Raw genomic sequence first — 16,147 nt, forward strand, 5'->3', positions numbered from 1 at the left:
GGGGGTCCTTTGGCGCACAGATCCCCCCCCCCCCGCTGCTGACGAGAGACCGCACCTGCTCACAAGATAAACGCCGTGATTGAGTGTTAATGGCTTAATTCAAAGGGAAATGCGCCCACAGACACGCCGCGCACACGTGGCGGCTGATCGGTAAGCTCTGCGGTAAGCTGCCGAGCCGTAGCTGGCTGGCGACAAATGAGTACCCGATTTTATCCACCGCCCATAGGAATGTGGAACTCGATGCGCAGCTCGCGTTTAGGAAAGTGCGGCCCAAAGACCCAAACCGCGCGACACATTGTACCCACGCGCAGGCTGCGTGCCGTGCGCTGTCCCACCCGAGTTCTCAACGGGTTAATTGAAAGAATAATTAAAAAAGACGTAACAGCTTCCAGTCACTTTCCTGTGTTCACATTCTTCTAAGGCGTATCAAAGACGTCCTTGGGAGTGCCGAAGGGACGGCTCTCCGCTAACGTTAAAGAGTTTTATTGCAGTCGCGAAGCTTGACACTCATTTCTGACATCCTGGGACGCGTAGTCCGGGCGTAGGGGCTGCACGGTAACAGCTGTGGAGTCGTCGGCGGGATGAGCCGTGCGTGCTCGCACGTGCGTGGGTCATTGCTGACTGCTGCACAACGCCCCGCGTGCAATCAGTGGGCCGGGTTAATGAGTTCGCAGGCGTGGGTGTGGTGTAGGGACCCCACGTGCTTTCTTTTGATCGTTAGCTAATTGCGATAATTACTCATTAATTAGGATACATGGGTTGATGGGCCGTGGGTTGGGAACCCCGCTGCGGGAGATCGTTCTACCTGCCACGAAGATAAACCAAGCCGCTTCAAACTGGGGTCGCCTGCAAATCCGGAGCCTCCGGATCAGCCACGCATGCAGCGGGTGCCACCGCTGCTGTAGATCCGCGATGTATCGAGTTCTGTGGATGAATCCGCACGCCTGCGCACAGCCATGCGTGATGCGTGCGAGCCCGCGCATGCGTCTCGCGGCGGAGCTGTGAGCGCCCCCCCCCCTTCTCATGCGCACCGTGGGGGTTCTCCAGGTGCTCCGCATTCACTCGACGTGGAGTCAAACGCTCGTTGTCTGGAGATCGGCCGAGCATCGCAGGTTGCAGCAGGACCTCGCCGAATGAAATAGAGCCGCGAGACTCGGCGCGGCGTTCCTCGGCGATATCAACTACAGGGTGACGCGGAACACCGCACCTCCGATTAGCACGGTTGGCTACGTACGGTGCGAAAGAAGTGCAACATACACACACCTGGCGGAAGGAGGGTGACTGGACCCCACGTGCTGATGGCGGCCGTGAATCTAACGGTTCTACGGATCGATAGGCAAACGGTGCGATCCGTCATCTGACCTCTGAGCGGTTCGCGTGTGGATGGGGGGCCGGAAAGGACGATGAGCAGGTCCAGGTGGGTGTTGGGGATACCCCGCCACACGGGGGCGCATCACCGACGAGACTGCGAGCACCCCCACCCCCTCCCCAGCTCGCCACCCGCTCGGGCGTGGGGGGGCAGTTCGCGAACTGAATTGACGCTCGCTGCCCCGTCTGCAGTTTTAACAATGGGGCCCGGGGAGGGGGAGGAGACGGGGGGGGGGGGGTGGAGATGGGGAGGGGGTAGAGAGCCCCGGAATCCTGATCCCAGATTCATGGTCGGAGCAATCTTTGTCACTGGCCACGTTTTGAGAGCCGTCGCAACTAAAAGGCGGCAAAGTGCGTGCTGGTGGTGCCTTCACCACCGCGTGTGCACGCTTCTGTGTGCAAGTGTGTAAGTTGAGGAGGTGGGGGGTGGCAGGTTGGTTCGCGCGTGACACGTCGAACCCGGCCGGCCTGGGTTCGATTCTCGGTCATGGCTAACATCGGTGGAACTTGATGATTATTTCTCCCTGGCCTCCTCCGTGTCGGCTCAGCCTTACATCGGCACGTACCTGCTTCGGTGTGTGACCGTCAGCATTAGGGAGACAAAGGCGGACTGGTGTGGTTATTAGCCCCACTACCACCACTAAACTACTCCATGGTGAGCAGCGTCGGTCTTAATAGATGCTCGCTGACAACAGTCGCAGCACCGCCAGTGTGTGCGGCTACACGGGCGTTCTGTGTGTGTGTTTGGCCGCGCGCTCACACGCACACATGAATAAGCAATTTGCGCATTTAAATGCGCACGCACACGCGCACAATGCGACCCGCAAACGCATTCATACCCATGCTGTACACACATTCACACACATTCTCTCGCACACTCGCGCACACACACGCCACTGGGTGTACACGTGTGCCAAAGGCGCGTGCATGTAACGCGCTTTTTTTAAAGACCTGACCATGATGTATTGCATATGGTGCCCCTTGGACCCCAGGAGCGGGTGTCGGTGGGGGTGCGGGTTGTGGTGGTGGTGGTTGTGGGGGAGGTGCCCCGTGTTTCTCTTCAACTCCTCCTCCTGCTCCTCCTCCTCCTCTCCGCTCGAGCAGCAGCCGCAGCCACGGGAAGCATCGCGCATCCCCTGCACTCTCTCTCTCTCCGTCTCCTGCGCCCCGAGGTGAGCAGCGAGGACCAGGGACACGAAGGGAACGGGGGGAGGGGCATCGTGAACAACGGGGGGAGGGGCATCGTGAACAACCCGGGAACGCGGCGTGAGAGGGGAGCGAGCTGAGCCAGAACCAGCCCACGGTGATTCCTGGAGCCGCCGCCGCCGCGCCGATCATGCGGATCTTGTGAGCCGGGCTGGGACGGAGGCATTCGGGGTCCCCTTCGCAGAACTGCCGCAGAGTGAACGAGGATTCCTGCCTCGCGGAGACGGACGAGGCGAGAAGAGTCTGCGAAGAACGAGCGAAGAGGGGGAAGGAGTGAAGCGAGAAAAGTATTTGCTGTTGAGATAGGGAGAGAGGAGGGCGAAAGGAGGTCCGAGGGGCCAAGTGTTTAATCGAGCTCGCTCACTCGTGACCCCCCCCCCCCCTTCGCGCACCATGCCGGCCTCACCTCGGCCGTCCGCGTGGCTCTGGCTGTGCGCTCTGGGGCTGCTCCTGAGTCACGCCGCGCGGCCCTCGCTGGCCGCCGTCTTCACGAACCACTGGGCCGTCAAGGTGACGGGGGGGACGACCGAGGCGGACCGCATCGCCAGCAAATACGGCTACATCAACCTGGGCCAGGTGAGGCCACACGCACACTCACGATCACCAACTCCGCGCACAACACGTGGGCAGCATGCGACGCGCGTGCGTGCGTGTACCGTCAGAGCGTACACTCAACAAGTGGCTAATCCTGTGGGTGGCATTAACTGGCTCTCGCCGTGAGAATGTGGACATTTCCGCCGCCGGTTCAGGGCTGTAGAACGGGAGATGGAGCACCGTTCCACGATGGCGTGACTGATCGGGGAACTACTTTGAGTTTACTTTGTTGCGAATGTGACGTCGAGTTGGAGCTGAAATTCTCGCACACGAGTGTCGCTCGGAGCGCGCGGACGTCTGACGGCCGCGCTGTTTACTCGCAAGGGGCACCTGAGTTGAGCCGGTGGTGGTAGCGGTCGTGGTGGCGATGGTGGTGGTGCACGCCTGGATCAAGGAGAAGAGATTTTAAGACACGCTAATACCCACTTGGGGCTGACAAGTGGCCGGGAGATGGCAGCCAGCACAGCGATTGGGTTCATGAAACCGTGTGTTTGCCCCTCACGTGAAACGCGACGCGCATTGTTTCAAAAAGGAACCGGCCAAATATCTCAGTGCAGGGCCCTCTTGACAAAGATCCACACAACTCTGAGGATTTCCTGGATAAATGCGGTGGTGGTGGTGGTGGAGGTGTTGGTATTATTATTGTTGTTATTGTCAGCTGTTGTACACCCATCTGTGGTGTAATGTATGTCAAAGTGCAGCCCTGCAATTGCGTGCGCACATTACTGCTGACGGAAGGGGCTCCGCGAGAAGGAGCTCTGGAGAGCCCCTCCACAGAGTATCGACCTACACGCTGGCCAGACGTTTTGTAAGAGCGGTGATGTACTCACAGTTTACCCCACCACACGCGCCCATCCGATCAACCGTGGTGTACCGCTTTATGCTGCTGGGCAGACGGACAGAAGTGGGGGTGATTTCAAGAACGCGCCCATTGTATCACTTGCCACTCCGGGATTATTACAGGTGCAGTGTGATAACCATTACACCACGGCTGCATCCCTACCGGGGTAACATAGCAGTCACATGTGAAGTCACAAAGCTGCGTCGAAAAACCCCGACCACTGCACTTCGCATGCTGTTACGTAACACGTGGCGCGGGCACGTGTGGCCGTGGTGCATGTTGACCCTCGTGGTTGTGGTGGTTGTTGTAGTGGGTGGTGGTTGACCCTTGGCTTGGTGCAGATCTCGTTAGTCCGCGCGTGCCACCCCCATCCCCGTGTCCATCCGACCCCTGCTGCTCCCTCCACGTGTCCATTTATTTACACCAAGTTTTGGGGGTGGCTGGGGCTCTTTAGGAGGGGGGGGGGTGAAGGGGGTTTGGGGGTGGCAGTTGTGTGTGGGGGGGGGGTCTAATTAAAAAAACTGGAACTGCAATTTTTTTGTGTCAGTTGAAAATAGCCACAGAGTGCTTTGATCGCGATTCCAACACAACTAAGATTACATTTTTACTTTTAACAAGGTGTGTTTGCCCGAACCGCATCACTAGTCCTGCTCAACACATTCACCATCCCTCCCCCCACCCCAGCCCTATGCCTGACCCTTTGCACCACCCAGGGCTTAATTACTGCGGGAGCTGTCCCAGAGCTGAGTACGGGATCCGGCGGGGGGGGGGGTAAGGGAAGAGGTTGGCCCTGCCACCCACCCACCACCTCCAACCCTTGCAGGAATTCTCAGTGCCTTGGATCTTTTGCTGTTGAGGCTAATGTAGCTGCTATTTGGCCTACTGTCACTAATATTATTGAGGCTGCTATTACAACTACTGTTTGCTGCTGCTGAGGCTGATGTTGAGGTTGGTGTTGAAGCTGATGTTACTGTTGAGGGGGCTGCTGTGGCAAATGTTGACGTTCCCGTGGCTACTGATAGGGCTGATGCTGATATGGAGGAATTTCTGACTGCTTGATCTGCCTTCTCGCATGGCTGTGGCTGCTGTTGTTACTGCTGTGATTGCTGCTGATTTGGCTGCAAATCAGCAGCAGCTGTTATTTCTGTCGGGGTTCCTGCTGTTGCCACTGATGGATCTGCAGCTATTGCGGATGCAGTTGTGGTTACTTTTAGGGCTGCTCCTGCTGATGCCGCTACTGTGGCGACTGCTGTTTCGGCTCCAGCTGCTATTTCCCCGGCTTCTGCTGCCGCTGGGGCTGCTGTGTTGGCATCAGACTTGACCCTGAGATCTCGAGGCTTTTAAACGGAGCGCCAGGAATTCGTGTCGAGGCAGGGCGCGGAATACCGCACGGACCCTCCACACTCGGCGCCCCCCCACCGCCCAGCGCCCTCCCCGCCCGGCCGGCGGGGCCACGAGGCCAGAGTGCCCATGGGATCACGAGACCGCAAGGGTCGTGTTAGCTCGCGGGCCCGTGAGCTCATCGGTTCTGTCCGTAGCAGGAGGGAGCGGGGAGGGGGGGGACTGTGGAATGGGGACGCGGCCACATCACCCAGCGCCTCTCCGCAACTGGGGGGGCTCCACGTGGACGCGCAATTGGAGGAGTCCAGAGCCCGAATCCTGTCCGCGACTCTCTCCCGAACGCTACCGCTCGCGCTCGCCTGAACACGAACTCTCTCTCGCGAGGAGTAATTCCCTAAAGCCTGACACGAACACTATCCCGAGAACGAATACTTAACGCCAAACCCTAGCACCCACTCGAGCCCTGATACTAGCTCTAGCACTAACTGGTGCTTGCCTTGCTCTCTCCCGCCAACCCTATCTCTAACACTAACCCTAACTCTAACCCCATCTCTCACCCCATCTTCATCTCTAACCCTAACGCTGTCGCTGTCCATGACTACCTCTGTTAGAGGGAGTTGGTGGGGGGGCGGGGCAATGCTTGACATTGGTAGCTTCGTGCTGAGTCCTCTCATCATGATGACTCCTTCCAGGTAGGCGGGCTTCATGGCTACCAACGGCCGTTCACACAATCTCGATTAGTCGATCATCAACAACTGTTCGATTGACGATATGCGCATTGAATCGCGTGTGTGGGATATCATGGATTCGGACACTTTCCCACGCACCGAACCTTCTCACACGCCTCTTGCTGTCATGTATATTGTCCCTGTGTTTGTATTCACGCGCGTCTCGTTTACAACAGTCAAAATACCTCGTTTGTTCGTTGTCCAATATTCCGTAATGACTCTGTCACTCGTTCTCTGCAATGTTGAGGTGTCTGTCTTTTTACCTTTGCTAAACCCACGCACCACGGGGCCTCCTTTGTAAAATAGCCGGGAAACTGGCTAAACGTGATCATCCGTACGACAAATTAAATGCACTCAATACTAGATGCACTATTACGCACCGCTGTATTAAGAATAGTAAATTATTTAATCTCATCGCAGGCTTAAATCGTGGCGATCGAATCACTAGGGTGTGTGTGGGGGTAGGGTCGGGAGTGAATAGTGCACCTAGCCTGGCACAAGGGCCGTCGTGACGTCACCGCCACTTCGTGGCGAATATCGCACGGCTCGGGTATTCTACAGTCGCGTGTGATGGCAACGGCGGCGGCGGCGGCGGCGTGGTTCAGGAGCTCGCTGCCAGTGTCGAGGTCTGCTGGCCACGACCAGAAGGAGGGCTGCCCGTGATGGTGGGTGTCGTTTTGACGACTCCCTCACCTGGAGCCACCTCGTGGCTTGACGACCCCCGCACTGGGCACGTGAACCGCGAGGCTCTGCACGCGAAGAGCGTCCGTCAGGGGCCCGGCGCTTGTTAACGATGACGACGACGATGATGATGATGCTGAGACACACGTGGGTAAAGTGCGTTAATGGAACGTGGGTGGTTCTGTCGCCGCGGTGAACATCGTCGTCGCAGTCCGCCACCTGTGTGGCCGCGCGGCCTCTTGCAGTGGAATTCTCCTCGCCGGGTTGGGGCGTGGGGAGCGGAGCTCGCCTCGAGCCGTGGGGGTACGAGAGGGGTCTCGCGCAGGGACTGGGGGGGGGGGTAATGTGTCGTTACATTACCCCCGAGAGGCCTCGGCGTGCCGTGACCACGGTAATGGATAATTCCCAACGAGGCTCCTCGCTCCCAATCGGGCAGTAACGCCATCACTGGGCTACTAAACCGCGCTCGTCCATTACCAGCAGCTCCTGATTCGCCTTTTTTCCCCCTCCCTTTCCCCGGAGACTCCCCCCCCTCCCCCCACCCACTGGGACTTTGCCATCGCCGTGGGGGGCACTCGGAATGCCCTCGGGGAAGCGGTGGCGAATTATTTCCCGGAAGAAAACGAGATAATTCGCTGTGAACGAAGCGCCGAGTTTGAGGCATCGCCCCGCGCCGCCGCTGTGGGCAGTCGCGGCGAAGGCAAAGGCGCAGCCCTGCAATGTCTCGCTGGTGGAAGGGCCCTGCGCTCGAGGGAGCTCTGGAGAGCTTCAGAGTCCACGCTTTAGCCCACCGCACGGACTTTGTGATGGACTGCGGTGTCTGCCCACGTAGCGTGCACGGTGGACAGATCCTTGGGGGGGGGGGGGGGGTGATTTAAGAATCTTGCACTGATTGTTGAAACTGCCGCGATCACGAAAGCGGCAGCGGCGAACGGAAGGTCGGCCACCGATGTTGACGATGATGAGAGAGAGAGAGAGACAAGGACGAATCCCTCGTCGTGCGGGATTATGGCCGATAGACGAGACCCGTCACGGAGTGGCAGCCGCAGGGGGGGGGGGGGGGAGGAACGCGGGCGGTAGCAGCACGTGACGGAAGCCTTCATCCAGCCGTGGATAGATCATGGCTAAGGGTGGTGGTGGCAGTGTATTTAAATGATACGTTGCGCAACTAGGTGAACGACGTCAGCTCTTCGTGATAGACGAGAGATTCGGATCTCATCGTCGTCACCCCCTGAGCGAATGGCTCCGAAGGCGGTCGAGTTGATGACCTCGTCACGATGGCGCCAAAATCTGTGGCAAATGTTCGGCACAAAAACCTCGTGAATCGCTCTGACTATGGAAATTCCACATTCCTATGACGGAGGCTAGTCTAGAGGACGGTCAATCAAATCTCTGGCGACTTCCACAGCATTGTACAGCACTCCCTTATCGACCACCCAAAGTTGATGAAGATGATGGGCTGAGTGTATTAACGTCATTATGCGTGCTGGTGGGGGGGGGGGGCACCCCCTATCTCACTCCAGTCGTTGTTATGTCGCTGTTGTTCGTGTCGCTGTTGTTTGTGTCGCTGTCTCTCGGCCTGCGTGGCGGGGGGGTCGTGCGCACTCCAAGGAACCCCACTCCAGCTCCAAGTCCAACAAACACCCCCCTCCCAGCATCACCATCACGTCAACATCATCATCATCATCACCATCACGTCATCATCACGTCAACATCATCATCACGACATCATCATCACCATCACGTCAACATCATCACCATCACGTCACCATCATCACCATCACGTCAACATCATCACCATCACGTCAACATCATCATCACGTCATCATCATCATCACGTCATCATCATCATCATCATCATCACGTCATCATCATCATCATCACGTCATCATCATCATCATCATCATCACGTCATCATCACTATCACGTCATCATCACCATCACGTCATCATCACCATCACGTCATCATCACCATCACGTCATCATCACCATCACGTCATCATCACCATCACGTCATCATCACCATCACGTCATCACCATCACGTCATCATCATCACCATCACGTCATCATCATCACCATCACGTCATCATCATCACCATCACGTCATCACCATCACGTCGTCATCATCATCACCATCACGTCGTCATCATCATCACCATCACGTCTTCATCATCATCACCATCACGTCTTCATCATCATCACCATCACGTCTCCATCATCATCACCATCACGTCGTCATCATCATCACCATCACGTCTTCATCATCATCACCATCACGTCGTCATCATCATCACCATCACGTCGTCATCATCATCACCATCACGTCGTCATCATCATCACCATCACGTCGTCATCATCATCACCATCACGTCGTCATCATCATCACCATCACGTCGTCATCATCATCACCATCACGTCGTCATCATCATCACCATCACGTCGTCATCATCATCACCATCACGTCGTCATCATCATCACCATCACGTCGTCATCATCATCACCATCACGTCGTCATCATCATCACCATCACGTCGTCATCATCATCACCATCACGTCGTCATCATCATCACCATCACCATCACGTCGTCATCATCATCACCATCACGTCGTCATCATCATCACCATCACCATCACGTCGTCATCATCATCATCACCATCACCATCACGTCGTCATCATCATCATCACCATCACGTCGTCATCATCACCATCATCACCATCACGTCGTCATCATCACCATCATCACCATCACGTCGTCATCATCACCATCATCACCATCACGTCGTCATCATCACCATCATCACCATCACGTCATCATCATCACCATCACGTCGTCATCATCACCATCATCATCACCATCACCATCACGTCATCATCACCATCATCATCACCATCACCATCACGTCATCATCACCATCATCATCACCATCACCATCACGTCATCATCACCATCACCATCACCATCACGTCATCATCATCATCACCATCACCATCACGTCATCATCATCATCACGTCAACATCACCATCACGTCATCATCATCATCACCATCGACATCATCATCATCACGTCATCATCACCATCGACATCATCATCATCATCACCATCGACATCATCATCATCACGTCATCATCACCATCGACATCATCATCATCGACACCATCACGACATCATCGACATCATCACCATCGACATCATCATCATCACGTCATCATCACCATCGACATCATCATCATCGACACCATCACGACATCATCGACATCATCACCATCACGTCATCATCGACACCATCACGACATCATCGACACCATCACGACATCATCGACATCATCACCATCACGTCATCATCGACACCATCACGACATCATCACCATCACCATCACATCATCACCATCACATCATCATCACCATCACGTCATCATCACCATCGTCATCACGTCATCATCACCATCGTCATCACGTCATCACGTCATCATCAACATCATCACCATCACGTCATCATCAACATCATCACCATCACGTCATCATCAACCTCATTACCATTACGTCACCATCACGTCAACATCACCATCACGTCATCATCAACCTCATTACCATTACATCACCATCACGTCAACATCATCGTCACGTCAACATCATCATCATCACCATCACGTTAACATCATCGTCATCATCACCACACGTCATCATCACCATCACGTCAACATCATCGTCACCATCACGTCAACATCATCGTCACTATCACGTCAACATCATCGTCACCATCACGTCATCATCATTGTCATCATCATCACGTCAACATCAGTCATCATCACCACACATCATCATCACCATCACGTCAACATCATCATCACCACACATCATCATCACCATCACGTCAACATCATCATCATCATCACCACACATCACCATCACGTAATCATCACCATCGCGTCATCATCACCATTACGTCAACATCATTGTCATCATCACCACACATCATCATTACCATCACGTCAACATCACCATCACGTCAACATCATCATCACCATCACGTCAACATCATCATCATCACCATCACGTCATCATCACCATCACGTCAACATCATCAACACTCACACATCGTCACCATTACGTCATCATCACCACACACCCCAGAATTGGCCACCCACATCGTCCTCAAACATCCCCGCGGGACACGCGGGCGTTGAGGCACGGGCAGCTGATGGCTGAGTCCCATCCTCCTCCTCCTCCGTCGCCACGATCGTCGTCAGCTGCAGCATCTTCACAGCGATCACCGTCCCTCGCCCGGGTTCTGAGTCAAACCCGCAGCCAACGTCTGCCTCGTGGGGTGGTCGCAGCTTCCCCTCTGCTGTGAACGGGGGGGGGGGGGGGGGGTGGGCGAATCCAGGGTAGCGGCGTCGCTATTGAGTGGTGTGCAGGCGGTGCAGCTGCACCGGGCCCCCGTGCCAGCCACGCCGCGCCACTGATCCAGGGCCGCGTGTGTTCCCCTTTCTGCACGTGGGTCATGGAGGCCTCCCCGTTCTCTGGAGTCTTCTTATCTCATTGCCCAACTCCTCGCGAGAACTCACCGAAAAGGGAGGCATAGGAATGCAGGTGGGAACATGGAGGGGGGAGGGGCTGTGGAATTGTGGGGGGGGGGGGGGGGGGCTGTAAGGGGACCCCGGTGCCAGAACCCGTTCACCCGCATGTCTGCGGTCGACTCCAGATTTTGATCCAGGTCCACGCGACCCACAGATATCCGCTAGCTGAGACGATGCTCTCCCTGACTCGGCAGATCGATTACTTGATTGATGCATCGTCGTCATCATCAGCCATGATCGATCCACTGCTGGATGAAGAACCTCCCCATGCCGTCGCAATCTCTCGCGATCCTGCGATGCCATTGGCTGATCGCCTGATCGCCTGATCGCCTGAAGCCAGATAAGAGTCCATTGAGGGTGGAGCGGTGGTGCGGCGGCGGTTCGCACCCCGCTCTAGGAACCCAGTGGCCCGAGTTCGATTCCTGGTCACGGCGACCGTCAGCAGCGAGTGGCATCTGAGCGGTCCCTCGTCCCCATAAACCGCCGCACTGACCGGCGTGGTGAAGTATGGTCAAACAACCCCTCTGACGGACACGGCGAGTGGAGATGCATTCATCCAGCAGTGGATTTACTGGGGGCTGAACAAGATTCCATCAAGAATCATGCTCCTGAGTGAACACGATTTTTAAACCCGGAAAATGAAACAACGGAAAAACGGGACACTGGATATTTAAAAAAATACAGCAGAGTAATGCACTGCAAGCGGCACGAAACGACGTTCTTCATGAAATAAGTAAACGCACAATTAACCCGCAGTTTAAATAAAACACAATAACGAACTTGGAAATGTGAAACAGAAAATGTCAGTGATGTGGAGGATAATCCTAGACTCCTCCGCCATTCCATGCCGCCTCCTCCCTCTCTGCCTGCGTCTTGCCGCGTCTCCACCCGATCCCAGCCACGGCCGTCGTGCGCTGGGTGAATCCTCCACGCTTTCCCCAAGCGATTGGGTGGTGGTTCTCGCACACAGCAGCTGTGAACTCTGCCGCGCGAGTTCGATTCCCAGGGCTACGGCTTCACATCAGTGGCACCGGGCAGCGTGGGAGAGGCATGGTCCAACGACCGACGCGCCTTGGTGGCGCTTTCGTCCAGTGGTGGTTTAGCAAAGGCACGATAATGATGACTACAGTGCAGCGAATGGGCACTTCGGAGTTGCGTGACTTTGATGGAGATGACGATGACCCATGCCGCGTGGGGTCATGACCTTTGCTGGGGTCATGACCTCCGCGTGGGGTCATAGTGGTACAGCATCGTGAAGACGCGATCTGCATGAATGACGCGAGATAAACATCATCATCATCATCACTCCATGCACAATATGGGACTGTGTTCCACACCAGCCGCAACGCCGTTCGAAAGTTCTCGTGCGTGGTCTCCATGCTACCCCCGTGGCTCCTGGCCTTGCCGAGTGAAACGCCGCGTGCAGCGAGCAGCGCAGAGGTCACAATGGAGCAGACACGAGGTCAACTGCGCCCAGCGCAGAGGTCACAATGGAGCAGACACGAGGTCAACTGCGCCCAGCGTTCTGGCCACAGGTCGCCAGGTCAAATCCGGTCAGGAGTCGGCTCTGCCAATCACTTATTATCATCAGCATCATCCATCATTCATTCGTGACTGTTTCGTCATCACCATAACCCCATCACTACCCTGCATTGTCAATGTTAACAATCGTTATCATTCACCGCTCTTCATTATTTATCACTGCCCATCATCCACACCAGCATCCACACCACCTCCTCTGCGGTGTGTGTATACGCACACACATATAGACATAGTTTACGTGAATGCGGTGGATTTTAGACGTGAGTAGCAACAAATAAAAACTACGTCGCGAGAATTTGCCGCCCTGGGAGCCTGGCCCTCGGTCCAGGGCCGTGGAATTTCCGCCACAGCCACTAGCAGAGGTGAGCGCTCCAAACGGAGCCCGCCCGAGTAGAAGACAAATCGTCTTAGCTTCAAAACTCTCAAAACCCTGGGAGCCCCCGTCCCCCAGAGGCCCCCCCCCACACCACTCCCCCTCACCGCCACCCACGCAGCCACCCCCCCCCCTCCTCCTCCCACCTCCGGCCCGGCCTCTGAAATTGGCTCTGCGCCTTCAAAGACGTCGCGTCCCCTTGATGCTGCACAGCTTGGGGTGGGGGGGGTGGGGGTGCCACCGGGCCTTTCTCCCCCCCCCCTCGTCTCCAGCTCGGGAGGCCCCCTGGGGGGACAGGGGGCCGTGCAGGATTGTGCGGTGGTGGTGGGGGGGGCACACCCCTCCCTAATCCCGCACACCCCCCCCCCCCCCGCGGTGATGGCGTTCACACCCCATCAATGCAAATCGCGACGCGGGCGATGAGGGTGTCGCTCTGGTTGCTAATGGCGCTAATGAAAGCGTGGGGGCTGTGGGGGGGGGGGGGGTGTGAGGAGGGGTGGGGGCGCTGTTTAAATGCGAGCTCTGTTTGATGTGACGTTGATTGCCGCGAGCGCTTGAGTTTGAAAAGCCGAGTTGATCCTCGACCACTCGTGCCTCCAGGCTTTGTGGCATCGCGTCACATCCTCCACACATCCTCATCCATCAGCTTCATCATCTCACCTTCCCATCCCATTCGCCCTCGACACTTTCTATCATCTCCCCATCCCATTCCCTTCTCTCCTCCCTTCTCATCCCAGTCGCCTCATTCGCCATCCCTCCGCATCCCATCCACCACTTTCATCCTTCGCGCTCATCTCCTCTGCCAACCGCGAGCGGAAAGGGAAGCCCTTCCACCGGGCAGCGTGTCGAGCAAGACATTGCGGGGCTGCGCCTTGGGCCTTCCACGTCGGCCGCGATGACGGCCCGCTTGAGCGAGGCCCTCCTCTGCATCTGCTGCGGGGCCACGGGTCTCCGTTGCGAGCGCTGGAAAGCGGCGTCCGCGGGCCCCCATCTGGTTGTGGTTATTTAATCAGAGCCGCTCAATCGCAGTGAAGCGCTGGAGACATTCCCAGAACCTGGGCCGGGAGCAGATGTTGGGAAATCCCGTCTCACGGTGAACGCCCGGAGAGAGCGCGCGCGTTGCGTGTGCGTGAGATGAGTGCTCCGAGATTGTGATGAACACCCAGCCAGACACGGAGCTGGGCGGAGGAGGCTCGTGTTGTAGGAAGGTGGGGGGAGGGGGTGCATCCGCCGTGGGCCTCACCGTGCCCCGCGACTCGAGTTACGCCCCCCCCACCACCACCGTTAGCCCCCTGCGGAGAGCTTTCGGGGTTCCTGCGTCCGCTGGGGGACAGGAACCTAAACAACAACAGGAAGCGTTTAAATAGAAAGGGCTGTGATTAAAGATGGCACTCGCAACAACACTCCCTCGGCAAGGGACGCACGAACACCCAACCCCCATCTGTGGGTGTTGAAGTCACTGACAACATTCTTGGCCAACCATGATTTCGCATAAACTCTAAGTGCCTACTTCGCCTTGGGCATCCGCTCCCCGAGATCATCGATAGCATCACCATCGTCATCAATAACACCACCATCATCATCATCATCGTGGTAGTAGGCCTGTCCACTCCTTGACGTTGAGGAATCTTAATCCTGAGCTATGGGCTATCAACTGCTGGATAAAGTCCCCCCTCCCCCACGCCATCGCCTCCCTCTGGCGGCGCTGCAGCCTTCGCGATCCACCTCGCGCCTTACTCCGAGTAGATCTCATGACTCCATCTCCGCGGTGGTCGTCTCTCAGGGCACCTTTTCTCATTCCCTTTGCAATTCTGTTACCGGTCTTATCCAGTTGCAGCGAGCAGTGTACCATCGCGTGTCATGGAACGGCAGGAGAGTTGACGTCACAGATGCGCTTCTGCGGCCGTCTGGAACGCTCTCCCTTCCGATATTAGGAAGCCACTGGGAGCGTCCCACTTTTAAATCTCGATTGAAAACTAATTTCTTTAGGACTGCTTTGTGCGTTTAGTGTTCTTGTCCTTGCCCCGCACCTCTGATTTGGCACGGTTGGCCATGTACGGTGCGAAAGAAGTTCAACATACACACATGCATGTCTCCCTCTGATGTCACTTTATTGTGTATGTTAATGAATTAAATGCTTAAACTGCGTGTGGCCACGCGTTCACTGTGAATTTTCAGGGACACCCTTGCACACGACATGTTCCCTCTCGAGAAACTTTCCAGGTGAAAGATTGAAACGTAATAAGTGTTTGTCGCATGTCATTCAAAGTTAAATGATTCAAAGTTGGGTGACAGTGCACGAGTGACTTGACGGCCTGTTTGTGCAGTCATTGGCGATTTGGCCCAGCCCATCGGCTTGCTGAGTATTGAGAGCCCGCTGTAGTGGTGGGCGGGCTGGAACCCGGAGTCGAACCCGGGTAGGGGTTGCCGTGTGGCTAAACGCGGCGTTGTGCGTGCGTGTGTGCAGATCGGCTCGTTACGGGACTACTACCACTTCCACCACAGTAGGGTGATGAAGCGCGCAACCGTGAGGAGCCGCGGGGCCCACACCTTCATCGAGGCAGAGCCGCAGGTGAGATGTACGCACACACACGCACATACACACACACATACACACGCCCGCACACACGCACATACGAGCACGCGCACACACGCACACACGCCCGCACACACGAGCACGCACACACGCACACACGCACGCACACACGCCCGCACACACGCACACACGAGCACACACGCACACACGCACACACGCACACACGCCCGCACACACGCACACACGAGCACACACACACGAGCACACACACACGCACGAGCACACACACGCGCTCGCACGCACACATGCGTGCAAACATGGTGGTGGTGATAGATTCATGCTAATACTTAACATTT

General features: G+C 56.3%; 1 protein-coding gene across 2 annotated transcripts in view; it reads left to right on the top strand.

Annotated features, from left to right (window-relative positions):
* Positions 1-848: 848 nt before the first annotated feature.
* PCSK5 (proprotein convertase subtilisin/kexin type 5) overlaps positions 849-16,147 on the top strand; it is a 44,744-nt gene continuing 29,445 nt past the window's right edge. The window contains exons 1-3 of one of the 2 annotated variants that reach the window (XM_032951408.2): positions 849-1,417; positions 2,473-3,150; positions 15,723-15,827. In XM_032951408.2, coding sequence (XP_032807299.1) covers positions 2,968-3,150; positions 15,723-15,827 — 288 coding nt within the window. In that variant the 5' untranslated portion in view covers positions 849-1,417; positions 2,473-2,967. The remainder of the gene's footprint in view (positions 1,418-2,472; positions 3,151-15,722; positions 15,828-16,147) is intronic. The other variant, XM_032951418.2, reaches the window with a different exon arrangement.

Source organism: Petromyzon marinus, chromosome 1, assembly GCF_048934315.1.
Source record: "Petromyzon marinus isolate PM22_M1 ecotype Great Lakes invasive population chromosome 1, UKy_Petmar_22M1.pri1.0, whole genome shotgun sequence".
NCBI classification, from domain to species: domain Eukaryota; kingdom Metazoa; phylum Chordata; class Hyperoartia; order Petromyzontiformes; family Petromyzontidae; genus Petromyzon; species Petromyzon marinus.